Source organism: Drosophila elegans, unplaced genomic scaffold (genome assembly GCF_018152505.1).
Source record: "Drosophila elegans isolate 14027-0461.03 unplaced genomic scaffold, ASM1815250v1 contig_476, whole genome shotgun sequence".
NCBI classification, from domain to species: Eukaryota; Metazoa; Arthropoda; class Insecta; order Diptera; family Drosophilidae; genus Drosophila; species Drosophila elegans.
Window position 1 is genome coordinate 9637423 of NW_024545863.1, and position 17008 is coordinate 9654430.

Below are 17008 nucleotides of genomic sequence, written 5' to 3' on the forward strand. Positions count from 1 at the left end.
CAAAGGTTGGTATATCAAAATGCGGTCAAATTACGATAGAAATTATTTTTAGCACGGAAAGCTTTACAATTATGATTTTCAAAATAATTTTTACAAAAAAAAAAAATATATTGCATTAATTGCATAATTTTAATTTTAATTTATGCAAACTTATATTCGAAAAAGTAATTTCGAACAAAAACAAATAATATTAAAAGCAGACAAAGCTCTTTTTCCCTGTCATTGCACACTGGGGCAGAAATCTAATCTGTTGGCCAAAAGTCTGTCATATTTTTCCCTATACAGTCTAGGGAGCTGAAAGTAAGCAGAATATCTTTTCAAAAGATTAAAATTTCCAACCTACTAAAATAAATCCACAACCAAAGCCGGAAAATATTTCTCATTTTTGCTTATTTTATTTCTAGAAAAAAAAGGAGAAAGCAGGATTTATAATATAAGATACAACAAATATGAAAATGTCAACCGATAAAAAATATTTAGCAGATTAAGACTTACTTAACTTTTCAAAATGTTGTCTTTTGGATCCTGAGATGCCAATATTAGTAAAAAAAATCGATCCAATAAACATTTTAAGCTTTTGATAAGCTGAAACAACTTTCACTAGATTTTTCGATTTTTTGTTCAATATTGCAATATTCCGCACAATAAAATTCTTTGAAATGTTGGCATGTACATTAAAAGAGATCCCGTACTTATTTTATTAATTTTCTCAACAAAGACAATGGTCTTTTGGCCAAAAGTCGTACCTGCTCGCCCGGTGTGCATTGTGAAAAGGACCTAGGCAAATGCGAAAAATGTGTACAAAAACCAACAACGCCAGCACATGTGCGTGACTCTCAGCTCGACTGCTTTCGCCTGGCCCACTCTCTGGGGGTTGTTGTTTTGGCGAGCGGCGAGCGGAGAGTCCTGTCGGCTCCGCACGAGCGCCCGAGTACGTATATCCTGCGCTCGGCTGGGGGCTGGGACTTGGGCCATCGCGACGATGATGACATGCGGATAGAGCAAATCCAACACGAACGGCTGCTGGACGTGTTTGCTGTGAGCTGCGAGCGAATTGAATTGAATCGAAACTAAAGGCCAAGCCAGAAAACTTAGGGATAGGCGGACGAGGCGACAGACAACAGACAACCGACAGAGAAAGGGCCACGGGAAATCAACAAAATTAATTAATATTCCTCGTCCGTGCTAATGTTGTGAATAGTCGCAGCATTTCCAAAGCCCCGTCTCAAGTGATTGCCCGTCAAAGAGAAGTAGGTTACGGCGGAAAGAATTTTGAGGTCGGATGGTCGGTGGCCCGTGGAAAGCGTTCACAAATTTTCCGTGTGCATGTGTGTAGGCCGCGTGGTGTCGAGGAAATGCAGCGCGAGTGTCACAAAGGCGACAAAGGCGAAGTGCAAATGGCTTGATAGCGAATATCAAATGAACGAACTAGCCCATTTCCCAAATACTTCGATTTATACTACCCAGACGACAAGGGAAAAGTGATATTTTTACAACTGTGGCTTGCTTTTGCACAGTCCAAAGCAACACACACAGACACAGACACGGACACACACAGACAGACAGAACAGGGGGTATCAAGCGGAACACACACAAACACATACGACAACTATATAGCAATATATGCCCATTGAGTGCCTTATATCATTTGATAATAATCCACAAGGTGTCTACTATGCCGGACAGGAGCTATCCGGAGTTGTTGATCTCAGCGTCGACGCCACCAAACGCATTAAAGGTGAGCCCAAAAGTATACTACAAAAAAATTCAGCCCATGAGTCACGGGGCGTATGGTTGATGCGGTCACTTGGCACTTCGGTGCGGCGATTCGGTTGCACTTAAATGCACGACAACATCAGCTAATGGCAATATTAAAATGTTTTTCCCCGGACGCCGTTTCGAACGTGCCGTGCTATTAATTGTGGCTTCTGGCCCCCGCCCCATAAATATGTATGGCCGTTGTGGCTGTCACTGTGAAATATTCTGCAGCTCTTGTGCTCCTCTTGGCATGCCGCCATTTTCATTTATCCATGAACTCGTTAAAGGCAAGGGTATTTGTTACTCTTTTGTGTAAAGCCCAAGTACACTTGAAAAGTATTTGCCTTAAAAGTTGCAAAGCGGGACTAATTGCTACTTATTATAACATTTTTTCTTAAGTAGTTTGTTTTATCAGTTTTATAGTTTTAATTCGTTTGAGTAAAATTATGTTGTTTTCTAAAATACTAAACGTTAGAGAGGAATCATATTAAATGTGATACATTTTTTATTATCTCGAAATATTCCGTCATAATATAAGAACCACATTTTCTAAAAATAATTTTATAAAATCTTATAAAGTCTTTAAAAAGAATATTGATCCTCAATGGAAAATAGGAATTTTCAAAGAATAAATTTACATATTTTTTTATCAAAAATTAGGAACACAGTCTATAAAATGTATTCGACATGGTTACTTCCTTATTTCAAGTGTGTGCAATGAGTATGTGTTGCTGGTCTCTTTATTTCGAGTGCATAGCTTGTCTGCGCTCGGCGGTTGCAACTTGCAATTCAATTCGGCAGTCCTAAGTCACACAGGGCGGGGTGGGGTAATCCTCTTGCAGGCATCCACGTCACCGTCAGCGGCTATGCCAAGATACGCTGGATAAAAAAGGGATATCCGCGCGACAGCGAGCGAGCCATGTGCCGCGCCTACCGATCGTACCTGTCCTCGCGGTCCTACGTCCTCGGGTCCTGCGCGAACAACTCGAGCATCGACTGGCCGGCCGGCGAGTACTCGTACACCTTCCACGTCATTCTGCCCGACAATCTGCCCACGTCCTTCGACGGCAAGTACGGCCAGATTCATTACGAGATCATCACGACCATCGAACGGGCCGCTCGCTACCCGAAGGTCTTCAAGCTGCCATTTACCGTGATACAACCCTTGGACCTGAATGCAGACGCCATTTACAGGGTAGGTAGATCTAAGCAATGGTCTCTTTGCGAGTCCCAAGTAACTTAACTAACAAATCTGTAAGTAATCTTGATAAATGCCCAACAACTTTAAACGTAAACTAATTTCATATTGATTACAAAGAACATCAGGTCTAAAAACAAAACCCATTACTTACAGGTGCCTTTGGAGATTCTCGATCGGAAGCGCTTCTGGAGCTTTTGCTGCCCCACGGGTCCGTTGACGGTGAAGTTCTCGACGCCGTACTGCGGATATGCACCCGGTCAGAAGATCCACTTCGTGCTGTACATCAACAACGAGTCCTCGATCGACATCACCGAGTGCGAGGTCAAGTTGAAGCAGGAGGTGAGCTACGAGTCGCACGATCCGCAGCACGAGTACCGCTACGACAAGCACCTGATCGCCCGGAAGCAGTTCGGAAACGTTTTGCGATGGTCGCGGAAGGTGTACCGAGGGTATCTGGACCTGCCTTCGATACCGCCCACTTCGGTGAAGCCCACGTGCCCCATTAGTGTTAACTATTCGATTAAGATCATCGTGAACCCCACGGAGTTCCATTGGAAGCTGAAGCTGAAGATTCCGCTGACCATCGGCAGCATTCCGATCATGGATGGTCCGGAGGCCCTGCTGCGATTCAATCGCCAGCAGCAACAGCACCAAGTAGCTAGTCAAAATTTACAAATGTCCACGCAACAGCGACTGCACCAAAGGGATCGTATCCGCGACAGGAACGTTGATCTAGATCGAGATAGGGATCGGGATCGGGATCGAGATCGGGAGCGGACAGGTGCCTCAGTTCAGCAGCAACGCATCAGCAGCATCAACAACAACAACAATCATGGACGCTTTGCGGGTGGACTACTGCCGACCAATAGCAATATGAATATGATAGTAAACGCAAGTCCCACGCCCACGAGCTCCACGCCCTCATCAACGCCAACAACTGCCGCCCTCAGGCCCACGGCCATGCCAGCGATATTGGTGACCAGCGATAGCGATAATCCCCCGGACTATATACCCATGAGTAAGCCACCGGAAACTCGTCCCCATTGTCCTTGCAGATGGACTCAAAACTTATGAAAGATTTGTTAACAGTAACTTACATTTTTATACCCTAGCGAAGGGTATTATAATTTCAGACAAAAGTTTGCAACTCAGTGAAGGAGACATTTCCTACCCCATAAAGTATATGTTTTCTTGATCAGCATCATTAGGAGAGTCGATCTAGTCGTGTCCGTCTGTCCCACGGTCCGTCCGCTTCAACGCGAACTCCCAGTTTTAAAGCTATATCCATACACATTTTCCAAAAGTTGTTATAAGCCAAAACGAGCTGGATCGGAAGACTAGAGCATATTATTTAATATTATTAAAATTTATTAAAGTCGTATAACGATTTCATATAGATGCCAAAGGAACGATCAAATAATTGTGCTAAATATTGTTATAGCTTCAATGTTTTAAACATACAGGCATATAAATCATATTTTAAAGAATATTTAATCTTAGCAAAATCTGCAAGGGTATATAAACATTGGCTTGTTTAAGTTTGCTTCCTTCTTGGTTTCTGTTTGAAATACTTTACTTATCAATCACTGTAGTATTTTCAATTTAATTTTACATTATCAGTAATATACATATGTAATTTAAAGAAAGATTTTAAATTCTACTTGAAGTCGTTAAGGTATAAGAAAAAAAACCGCTTCTAAACTTGAAACTTAAATAATTATTCGTGAGGAAGTGTATCTGCAATGGCATTTAAACTTCCATACACAAAACATACCATTAATTCTGGATTTATTTGCAGTGCCACCATCGTATGAAGATGCCATGGCTCTAAGTGAGAAATTCAGCGATGATACTGAGTTCTTGACCAACGTTAGCATGAGCAGCATTTTGTCCGCTCAGGCTGATGTTACCACAAGTGAGCCCTTTAAGCCGCGTTATCCGGTCTATTACGATTATGAGACACCGACCATACCGCCCGGTAGTGATGATTCTAATGAATCCGACACATAAAATCCCCTCCAATACTATCAAAAAATACTATCAAAAAATGTTACCAAAAAAAAGCAAAAATGAACCAATAATTGAATGGCTGAGTGGCTTTTTCTGAAAATTCTTCGTTTATTCCTTTACTTAATAGTAGTTAGAGCATTTTTCTTAGATGTCTTGTATTTTGTTAAAGTGTCGAGATTTAATATGGAATGAGAAAATTGTTTCAGATTGTCCGCTTAGTTGATCCGGAAATGAAAAAAATTAATAATCTTTTGTCACATTTTACATTACGTTGTCCTTATATCGTCCGAATTGTTTAACATCAATATTCCCCTTGTTCTGTGCGTCTCTTCAGCCTATAATCTTCTTCCATTTAAATCTCGTTTCTTACTTTATTAAATTACATTTTATTCGTATTTTATAAAATTGTGAACCAAAATTAATCGCACGTTTAATTATATATACAGGTAATATCAAATTATCCAAGAGTTTTTACTAAATTTAATAGATAAGAACTTTTTGAATGATCAAAATATATCATATATCTTATTCCATTACATTCCATTCTAATTATATTTTCATATACTTTACATCAACTTGCTAAAATATTACTCAGTTATTATTAATATTTAAACCTTAAAAATTATTATAAAATATTTGTATATGTCTGAATCGAATACCTTTATCAAATGGTGATGCTTTGTTAGAGCGTCTTTTAAAGTTTAAGTCGGATACATTAACCAATTACCGTTTAAGAACATTATTCGTACATTTTTAAAGTTCTTTTTAACTTTTTCTACTTTTCTTACTATGAATTTCTCTAATAATAAGATGTAAGCCGCGCAGAGACATATTAAAAATGTGCTTAACTTGTAAATTTGTTCTCTTGTTACCGCCCCAAAACATGCTACATTTTATACCGTCTATTCACGTCCCCAACCACCTTCTTCCTTCGAATCTCGAAATCCCAGAGAGGCTTTACGATGAGTCCAGTGCCCAGCTGCGTCTCACACTCAGCTGCCAGGATTCGGTGCCAGCGGAAGCGGAAGTGGATGAGGAGGTGACCCCGAATGCACCTGTAGGAGAGTTTTTCGCCTGCGAAAAGAAATGAGACGGCCTGGGATCAAATTATTTGCGAAGAGCTGCATCAAATGTTAACATACAAGGCAACTTCAAAAACACTTACATATTTACTGGAAATCAAAATATTATAAAAATCTATAATTCAAAACAAGGCGCTAACGTATAGTGTAGTAGTTCATAAGTCTGAGCCGTAAATGAAAATTGAAGACAGCAGAACAAACACATTAAAAAATAATACAGTACAGAATGGTATATATTTTGCAGAAATATTAAAACTATCTAAACTAACATGGATTTACTTTTAAATTCATTTAATTTTACTCGCAGGTTATTTAATTGTTTTGTCCTGCCTATCTTCTATCAAGCCTATGCTTATTCTAATCTCTGCTCTTTTCTGAGTCTAATTTCATCTTTAATCTTAAACAACCCAAATTATAATTATTTTTATAAAATATTGCAAATTGTAAGCAGATTTAGGGTTGAGCCAAAGTGATCGCTGGCAACATATATACGAACAACGTAGTGAAAAGTTAAACGAAATCCTTTAGCCCTAAGACTAAGATAAACCCCAACAAAATCTGCACAATTTTACCTAAAGGAGACTCATAATTAAAGAAGAAATTAACTTTTATCAATATTGAATATTGTATTTATAAAGTATCTATGAGAAATTTACAAGAAAGATTAGCCAAATTGTATTTCGTTTTTTATTATTTACAACGCTACAACCCACGAAAGTCTTTTTGTAGTTGGATCAAGTCATCACATCAACCTAACCACTAGGTGTCTAACACAGATGTTTTGTAACTAAATATAAAAAGTGTCTTTTGCTCTAGTTTATACACAAGCGTTTGAATTTAGATTGTGAAACCCTCTTACTAAATACTTTGTACTTCCTCTGATTTTAAAGCCAGTCTAATCAGCAAACATATAAGTCTATTCCTAAGTCTTAACTGTCTTCAATTCGATTCAATCCGATTTAATAAAGCTAAACAAACAAAATATAATATCTATATTCCGAAGCTTAAGATGAACTGCTTAAAATGAAGAATGGACTCACATCCTGATAACAGAATAGAAGATAGGTGAACAATCAGTAACAAATCTCAGTCGACTAAGCCTTGCCATAAACTGAATTTATATCTGTATGTCGTCACAGCCAAAACAGACTTCGTTTTAGCAATAAAACAGCAGCTGTTCCACATGAAGTCGACTCGTGTGGAAAAAGTTTTTCAGACTTTCATCAGCTTCGGACAACTTCAAGTTGTCGCATTCACTGGTTCGCCGTCCGTCGACGAGGTCGCAACTGGAGTCTCGGTCGCGTGATTGCGAATTATTGAGAACCACACTAATATAAAAGCAGTGAAAATGCCAATAAATTGTGCATTTTATTTATCGCGTGGCGCTGAAATCTATTACACTGGCGAGCAAATTTCGGGTTCACTCACTGTGACAGTTGACGGCAAAAAACATTTTCAATTAGACGGTAAGTCGGAGAAGCAATTAGGCAAATGATTTGGTCTAGTGATTAGATAGAGACTTGTACAAATAGCTGGCATTCTGATCTTACTGTTGTTTTCCCTTGACAGCCGTAAGTATAACTCTCCACGGAGTCTCATCGGTTCACTGGCGGGAATCACTACATGGTCCTCCGGAAATCGAACATAATGACAGTACCGGAATCTTGGAGAATGCCAAAGTGGACTACAAGGGCACCAAGGTTCACATTAGTCAAACAAAGAAGTTGACTAGTGGACTACGCCTACAACCTGGCATTTTTCAATTGGGTGACTTTAAGTTCCAGCTCCCTGAAAACTTGCCAGCTACTTGCAGTCTTCCCTTTGGCAAAGTGGAGTATATGCTAAAGGCTGTTTTTGAAAGGAGGGGAAAACATAACAAATGCTTTCAGCAGCGACTGGTGATAAGAAATAGTCTGGAGTTTAATGATCTTAAGCCCCAAATTGCGGAGACCTCCAATATAAGTCTTTCACTGTCACGAAGTGTGTTTGTTCCCGGTCAAAATGTAAGCTATGAAACAAATTCCAAGGATGGATCTTCCAAACTCTTAACCCGATTGTGTAAAAAAATCAGTTACACATGTCAGAAACCCAGTGCAAAGACCAAAACCGTTGTACAAGTTTTATCTGAGTCTTTAGACCTGATAAATCAGCTTCGCCTGCCCCTGACAGCCCCCATTATGAGCCATCCAGATCTGTTGGAGCCTATACAAATCAGCTATTATATTGAGACACTTAACTACTTGGACCCTCCCCTAAGACTGCCTATATTTGTGGTTACTGCAGCACCACTCATGTACTCCCCCATGGAATCTTCGCGACTTTGCTTTGTTAATATGGGTAAGCCAATTTTCTCCACCTAATTCACCCATTCAACATGATTAAATATTGGTTTTCTTCCAGCCCTGAGTCAAAGCGATCTAATGAAGCCAATTAATCAGGATCTGACCCACAACTGTTCCCTGGAAATTGGCTCATTGGCGCTGACCAAACATTGTGAACGTATCAAGTTGCTAAAAGGCCCGAGGAGAAAAAAGTCGTACGTGCAATTAGCATTACGATACTTTTATAAGAAAGTTGGACCCTGACACGTGCCGAGATTGGAATTTCAGTGTCAAGCTATTGATACTTTTATAGTTCGATGGAAATAAACATGAAAAATGCGGTAAAGGAAACTTAATAAACTGTGTTCAAAAGTGGCACAATTAACTGCACAGAAACAAATAATGTTTATTTTAAAAATAACGAATCAAATGTTCTTTATACTTGTAACTCTTTTGGTTCATACACGTTAATAAAAAAGTCAGTTACTAAGGAATTAAGCTTAAAATGCTTAGAAACGTCAGCGCTTTTAGATAAATATACCTGATTGCTAGATGGCGCCGCATCTTCTTTATTTACAGTGGCAACTGAATTTAAATTGGCGCCACCTGTTGATGGCATATTTGTTTTGAAATTGGTTAACTGAATAACGACTTTCAAACGGAGATAAATTCATATGAAATCGAAGAAATATTGTTTATTCGCTACTTATATTAAACAAAAATGGACACAAACAATCAAGATTCTAAGTCTAATTTTTTCTCTGTGCCCATTTAATTTTATGCAGCCGCATTGCCCTCAGTCAACTGGGAAGCTCTCATTATCGAAATTATGCATGCCAGATTAATGGAGTGAGTGCCCAAATTATTTCGAGGCCCTTATTGTGCCACGTTATGCGGCAACAAAGTGGCCAAAGGGTTACAGCCAGCACCAGCACCCCGAAAGCACCAAAGGCTTGTTGTGACGCACAGCTCGATTCAATATTTTTGTTGACACTCGTTCGGGCGTTGTTTCGGCACTTGATATATGGTAATAACTGAAATGTACCACAGTATGTAGTGTGTATTGGCTCCTGACCTCGCCAGCATCCGCCCCGTTGGCTTTCGTCCACCATTTTTGTGGCGGCGAGCTATGTGCGTGAGTGTGTGTGCGCTGGCCAAAGCCAAACAAAGGAAACCGAAAGGACCCACGGACCAAAGTTGCTCCATTTCCGAACGTTTCGCGCTGAAATATTAGACCAGAAGCAGACAGTAGACGGCTACACAGACGCAAGGCGCCAGCTTATTGATTGGACGCCGCCGCCTCCGCTCCCCGAAAAGCGAAAGCCCGATGGCGTCGGATGCTGACAAAGAACTCGCAGCTCAGAACTCAGTGCGCGTCTGGCTGTGTGGAAGTTGGGTTGCTCGCTGCTCCGTTTCCAGAGCCCCAAAAAAAAAAACACAGTGGTGATGAAGTGACAGTGACGATTTGGGGAACACAAACCGGAAGGAAGTGTCGCAGCCATGCCCACCACCTGTGTCTTTCAGCTGGATCGCCTGAATCCAGTCTACAACAGTGGGGAATACATCAGCGGTCGCATTTTGTTGCGCACGGACAAGGTGAAGCGGGTCAATGGTGGGTTGAAAGTGCTCCCGAATCCATGTTCCACTGGGGACACTACATGTTCTGACATCCCAATCCCCAGCCGTGTATGTGACCCTCGAGGGCGAGGCCAAGGTTCAGTGGTCGATGAGCGGCAAGAGCGAGACGGCTAATTACTCGGGCCACCAGCAATATCTACACTCCCGCACCAATGTGTTCGACAACACCCTCTTCCGGGCTGGCGTCCACGTATATGTGCTCACCCTGAGGATTCCTCCGGACTGCCCCAGCACCTGCAAGGGTCCCTATGGCTACATAGCCTACACCATCTCGCTGACCATCGACAAGCCCTGGGGCTTCGACGAGGTCTTCCGAAAGCCCATCAATGTGGTGCAGACGCTGGACCTCAACTACAACACGGAGTTCGCAGTGAGTTACATCGTTTTATAGTGGGTGGCCAAATGCATACCCCAATTAGTTTGCGTAAATTAGTGCATTTCAAAGCCTTTATTAGAAAGAGGAAACAAACTTTGCTTTCACAACCTTCCGCATGTTCACTTGTCTAATGCTATTAAAAATCGAGCTTATTAAAAAAGCAGTTGAAATATAATAGCAATAGTAATAATAGTCTTATACGAAACAGACAAAAAGCTCACCGTTTTAGAAATAACTTAAGACGAATATCAGTTTGGTGTCAAGTCGTTCAACTAATCTTTCTTTTCCCACACACCAGTTGCCTGTGAAGGATGAAAACCTAAAGTATCTCTGCCATTGGCCCTGCGTCTCTGGTCCCATCTGCTCTACCTTGGTTTTGCCCGCCTCCGGATTCACGCCCCTGCAGGAAGTGCCCTTCCAATTGGAAGTGGACAACCAGTCGCCGCACTACGACATCATCGGCGTGGAGGTGTCCATCAAGCAGCACTTCGTCTTCCTGTCGCGGAAGCCCGTCAAGCGGAACTTCTACACAAAGACGCTGGTCAAGGAGCTGATCTCGGACCGCACTCTGCGCCTGTCCAAGCGGCAGTACGAGTCCAGCATCTGTGTGCCCATGGACACGCCCCGATCCACCCTCAATCCCAACTACATCGTCTTCCTGCACTACACACTGCAGGTGAAGCTGAAGACGGGCTACTTCCACTACGACACCGACCTGTCGGTGCCCATCATCGTGGGCACCACCTCCTTGCAGCACCTCCGGCACTCGGTCCACACCCAGCAGCCGGTGAGGAGGACGCCCACGCCAGAGAGACAGCGTCTGATCGAGCGGGTGACCCCCCGACCGCCAACGGTGGAGGAGGAATCTGGCGGGGAAGCGGACGCGGCCACCGAAGAGCCGCACCAGGCGATCGAGGACGATGAGCCGCCCTCGTACGACAGTTGCCGTGAGTTTTGTTCCCTACCTTGAAAGTAATTTGGTGACTTCAGCCGTATATACTTTTTGATATATACTTTTGTATATACTTTTGTATATACTTTTGTATATACTTTTGTATATACTTTTGTATATACTTTTGTATACTTTTTTAATAGAATAAACAAAAACACCTCTTGACGAGGTAATAACAACGTGACGATCGCACCTTTAACTCTAAGAAGATATCAGATTTTGTGACGAATATTATTTATTTTACCAAAACAATGTACTTTATTTTTATTTAATTAGTTATGTAATGAAGAAACAAGAAAGGAAGCAAACTTCGACAAGCCAAAGATTATAGACCTTTGCGATATTGCAAAAATTTAATATTCTTTAAAACATCTAAATTTCGAATCATATTTAAAAACATTTATGCTTCTATTATTTTCAGATCAATTATTTTAACGTTTTTATGGCAGCTATGATATTGCAAAATTCTGACTGAAATTAGTGTACCCTGTGCAATAAAAAAAAGTAAATAATAATCGACACAAAAATGATATCAGAAGTTTTTGGAGTTAATTATTACCTCGTCAAAACTGTTTGACATCAGACGTTTTTGTTTGTAAAAATTAAATATATACTGAAAAATGAATAAGCATTCGACTAAATTAATACACTTTTAAATGTTTCCATTCGGACCGCCTCATACAGATAGTTTGCCTACACAGGCATTTTTTATTTCAACGTGAGGAATTTTTACCTCGTTAAGAGGTGCTTTTGTTTGATATAATTAAGCTGGATTTCTTTTTTATTTCTAAAATATTGACTAACAAGAAAGGAAGCTAACTTCGGCAAGCCGAAGTTCATATACCCTCGCAGCTATTTGCAAAAACTAAATATTCTTGAAAACATTAAAATTTTGATTTACTTGTGCATATGTTAAAAACATTGAAGGTATGATAATTTGCAGCGCAATTATTCGATAGTTCGTTCCTATGGCAGCTATATGATATCGCTTTCCGATTTTAATACAATTAAAAGCGTAATTCTGAACTGTCAAATTATTAATTTTATTAAAATCGGAAAACGATATCATATAGTTGCCAAAAGAACTTTTGAACAATTGAGCTGCAAACCATCATAGCTTTAATGTTTTTAAGTATATACGCAAGTCAATCATAATTTAAATGTTTTTAAGAATATTTAATTTTTGAAACAGCCGCAAGGGTATATGAACATTGGCTTGCCTCCTTTCATGTTGAAAATTAACTTGACTTCTTATTTCCGTTATTGTTTTAAAACAGCTGGCATGTCTTATGTAAATTAATCATGTAGTCTAGTAAATTAAATATATCTCTATGAATTTCATTATGTCTTTTAAACAGCTGTAAAACACAAAATAAAAATGGCGCGTCAGGTTTTTTATACCCTTGCAGAGGGTATTATTCTTGATCAGCCTCACTAGCAGAGTCGATCTAGACATGGCCTTTTGTCCGTCCGTCTGTCCGTCCGTTTCTAAGTAAACTAGTCTCTCAGTTTTAAAGCTATCTGCATGAAACTCGAAACTCGAAACGAGCCGGATCTGACGACTATAGCATATAGCTCCCATAGGAACAATCAAAAAAATAAATAAAAGACATTATAACTTTGCAAATAGTAATGGTTAAATATTTCAGAATTACGTTTTTTAATTTTATCAAAATCGGACGACTATATCATATAGCTCCCATAAAAATAATAAAAATATATAAATAACTATCTAATAATTGAGTTGCAAATCATCATAGCTTCAATGTTTTTTAAGCATATACGCAAGTAAACATAATTTAAATGTTTTCAAAAATGTTTAATTCTTGCAATAGCTGCAATGTTATATGAACTTCGGCTTGCCGAACTTAGCTTCCTGTCTTGTTTTAAATTTCATAGTTCATATACCCTTGCAGCTATTGCAAAAATTAAATATTCTTGACGACATTAAAAATTATGTTAAAACGCATTGAAGCTATGATGATTTGCAGCTCAATTATTTGATACCGTTTTCCGATTTTAATAAAAATAAAAGAGTAATTATCAACTATCAAATAATTAAATAATCAAAAAGAATTTCTAAAAAAAATTACAAAATAAAAAAGTTAAATTTTTTAAATATTTTACTGTTTTTTACTCGACGGTTTATAATTATTATGAATAACAAAGTTCCAAAATTAAAAAGTCGGTTTAGGACTTTGGTATACAAATTGGTAATTTGCAACTAAAACAAAATTTCAGGTCAAACAGTAATCAGCATCACGAGGAGAGTCGATCTAGCCATGTCCGTCTGTCCGTCCGCCTGTCTGTTTTATGTTTTAAAGAATATTTAATTTTTGCAACAGCTGCAAGGTATTCGGCTTGCCAAAGTTGTCTTGCTTTCTTGTTTAATTTTTTTTTAGTTATTCGAGGTAAAGTAGTTGTTAATGTCTTATAGCTACCAAGGGAACATTCGGAAAATTACACAAAACAAGAAAGGAAGCAAACTTCGGCAAGCCGAAGTTTATATACCCTTGCAGCTATTTCAAAAACTAAATACTCTTTAAAACGTTTAAATTATGATTTACTTGCGTGTATGTTTAAAAACATTGAAGCTATGATGATTTGCAGCTTAATTATTCGATAGTTCCTATGGCAGTTATATGCTATAGTCGTCCGATTTGATGAAATTTAAAACGTAATTCTAAAATATTTAACCATTACTATATCTCGAAGAACTAAAAAAAAAAATAAAAAACAGAAAAGTTATAATTTTTTTTCATTTAGTTTTCCGATTGTTCCTATGGGGGCTATATGATATAGTCGTCCGACTTTGATGAAATTTAAACCGTAAATCGGAAATATGTAACCATTACTAAATGTCGAAGAACTAAACAAAAAATTGAAAAACAGCAAAGTTATAATTTTTTTCATTTATTTTTCCGATTGTTCCTATGGGAGCTATATGCTATAGTCGTCCGATTTTGATGAAATTTAAACCGTAAATCGGAAATATGTAACCATTACTAAATGTCGAAGAACTAAACAAAAAATTGAAAAACAGCAAAGTTATAATTTTTTTTCATTTATTTTTCCGATTGTTCCTATGGGAGCTATATGCTATAGTCGTCCGATTTTGATGAAATTTAAATCGTAAATCGGAAATATGTAACCATTACTAAATGTCGAAGAACTAAACAAAAAATTGAAAAACAGCAAAGTTATAATTTTTTTTCATTTATTTTTCCGATTGTTCCTATGGGAGCTATATACTATAGTCGTCCGATCCGGCTCGTTCCGACTTATATACTACCTGCAATAGAAAGACAACTTTTGGGAAAGTTTCATGCAGATAGCTTTAAAACTGAGAGACTAGTTTGCATATAAACGGACGGACAGACGGACAGACGGACAGACGGACAGACGGACAGACGGACATGGCTAGATCGACTCGCCTAGTGATGCTGATCAAGAATATATATACTTTATAGGGTCGGAGATGTCTCCTTCACTGCGTTGCAAACTTCTGACTGAAATTATAATACCCTCTGCAAGGGTATAAAAATGGTTTATTCCTTTTTCTTAAATCTATTTCTTTTGGATAAAGCCTCCATTGGAACGATCAAATAATTGAGCTGAAAATCATTATAGCTTCAATTTTGTTTATACTTATATGCATATTACGAATTAAAATAACTTTAGTACCATTTAACGCGTATTTTGGTAAATAAGTAAAATAATTTAAATAGTCTCAAAATTAAATTGTTTACTGTTACAGTTGCTCTGATCGGACTACCTGAAAATATTTTTAATTTTAAATATGTAGTAGTCCTTTCCGTACAATCTAAAGAGTATATTCTAAGAATTATAGCCAACTCGAAGTAGTGTTCGCATAGATTTGAAGTAAACCAAAGACCAGACTTTTTGACAACACCACAAGTGCTTTTCAAAAGAAACACAAAAGTTATTAAGAGTAAAATCATTTTTTATACTTCCATTGAATGTAGGTCAAAGCTTACATGGCTGGTAATCTAAAATATAATTTACATAAAATTATTTGCCCATTTTTTTGGATTCTTGGCTTACTTTAATTTTGTAAAATTTAACATTAAGCAAGACGATAGCTTCCATGTATGAAAATGTGCTTTAAGTTAATGTATTTTTAGCTGCTTTGCAAGCTTTCTTTACTGAATAAAATTATAAATTTATCTACGACTCAACAATAAATTGTAAAAGTACAATTTTATGCAGAAGAGATTATAGTTTAGTTTAGTTTAAACTTGATCTAGCCCAACCACACACGTGATTTTAAAATCTACTTAGTAACACTAAAATAAGGTAAACAATACGAAAAATAATTTTATACGCCGCCGTTTTATTATCATTTATTTGCCTATACACTTAAATCAATTAGATAAAGAATTGTTGTGATTGTCGTTTCGGAGCACAATATGACGAGCATATCAAATAAAACAAGTTCATATTTGTACGGTTACGATGCTGAATATAGACAGATATAGATATAGATAGAAAGCTGTATCTAAAATGGATAAGTTCTAAGATCTGGTTCTTTTTTTCCATTCTACTTGCAGTTCCACCCTCATTCAGTTTTGCCACTTTGGCCGGCAGTCAGCAGACTTTGGGGAGTAACCACGCAGTGGTGCTGCAGCGCATTCACTTACCGAAGTTTCCCGGCTTCAGCACTCTCATCGGGACTGCTCCAGCTCACGGAATGGAGGACTCTGGCTTGGACATGCACATGTACCGGTCGTACGGCTCCCTGAACACGGACCACACGGGCCGAAGTCTGGACACTTTTGGATCGCTCTGCGGTCCACTGTCCGAGCAAGTTGAGGAGCAGGAGCAAGAGGCTCATGATGAGGGGGAGACGGAGACGGAGGTCCTGGATGTGACTGCCCAGGTGCACCGGGCCCGGATTGCGGAGGTCGAGGAGGAGCTGCAGGACGAACACCTGTTCTAATGAAAGAGTGTCTTTAAAACGTATTACCATCCCAAGCAACAAGTAACATAAGTGTTCAAGACTAAGGCTTATACAGGATTTTAGGCAAGATTCTAGTCCGTCGTCTAGTTTTAGTGAGCTTTCATTGCGCAGATTTGTACAACCGCGTATAATGCAAAATTGATTTAATCGAACTTATTGAGTGCCAACGTTCTAACATACCGCTTTTTTACATCCATCACAAATTTACGGTTTAAATATATTCGACTTGATACATTTACTAATTATTCTAAGTACCGATTAATGCGTTCTTAAGTGGACAATAAATATATGCAGTATACAAACCAATCAGTTTGATAATTGCATTTGTCATTGTGTAGTTGGTGGGACTTTTCTGAATTAATTTCAGTTTATATAAAAACTGAGATTACTGAAAATAAATTTCATATTTTTTTTTAAATCGAATTGCCATATGTATAGTTTGCTTGTTAGGACATCTTTATTTATTTTTGAGAAAATAACTATTTAAAGCATTCAAAAGGGACTGGTGGTAAATGATATGCATATTTTAAATAGCCAGGTGTGTAACAATGTTACATCACCTAAAGACTCCTAATATAGGGTGTCCTTGAACCCGTCATCCGCCTGAACTTGCCGCTCATATGTAGGCTACACCTGCCATCCGATGTAATGCACTTTAATTAAATTCAAATTGATTGATACCAGATAAC

The 17008-nt window shown here is 38.5% G+C and overlaps 3 protein-coding genes across 4 annotated transcripts; all 3 read left to right on the forward strand.

The window, feature by feature from the left end:
- Positions 1–1018: 1018 nt before the first annotated feature.
- LOC108141188 (arrestin domain-containing protein 17) lies at positions 1019–7044 on the forward strand. 2 transcript variants are annotated; one of them, XM_017264425.2, is made up of 5 exons: positions 1019–1738; positions 2601–2953; positions 3113–3977; positions 4758–4937; positions 5920–7044. In XM_017264425.2, the coding sequence occupies exons 1-5, from the start codon at positions 1624–1626 to the stop codon at positions 6057–6059; spliced, it is 1653 nt and encodes a 550-aa protein (XP_017119914.1). In that variant the 5' UTR covers positions 1019–1623; the 3' UTR covers positions 6060–7044. The 2 variants fall into 2 exon arrangements, with proteins under 2 accessions (XP_017119914.1, XP_017119915.1); XM_017264426.2 differs by having other exon boundaries at positions 4758–4874.
- A 94-nt stretch (positions 7045–7138) lies between these two features.
- On the forward strand, positions 7139–8832 carry LOC108141189 (arrestin domain-containing protein 1). The gene is made up of 3 exons (XM_017264427.2): positions 7139–7517; positions 7621–8388; positions 8452–8832. The coding sequence occupies exons 1-3, from the start codon at positions 7400–7402 to the stop codon at positions 8634–8636; spliced, it is 1071 nt and encodes a 356-aa protein (XP_017119916.1). The 5' UTR covers positions 7139–7399; the 3' UTR covers positions 8637–8832.
- Positions 8833–9756: 924 nt separating this feature from the next.
- On the forward strand, positions 9757–16604 carry LOC108141236 (arrestin domain-containing protein 3). Its single transcript, XM_017264492.2, has 4 exons — positions 9757–9984; positions 10055–10380; positions 10685–11333; positions 15910–16604. The coding sequence occupies exons 1-4, from the start codon at positions 9873–9875 to the stop codon at positions 16296–16298; spliced, it is 1476 nt and encodes a 491-aa protein (XP_017119981.1). The 5' UTR covers positions 9757–9872; the 3' UTR covers positions 16299–16604.
- Positions 16605–17008: the final 404 nt, after the last annotated feature.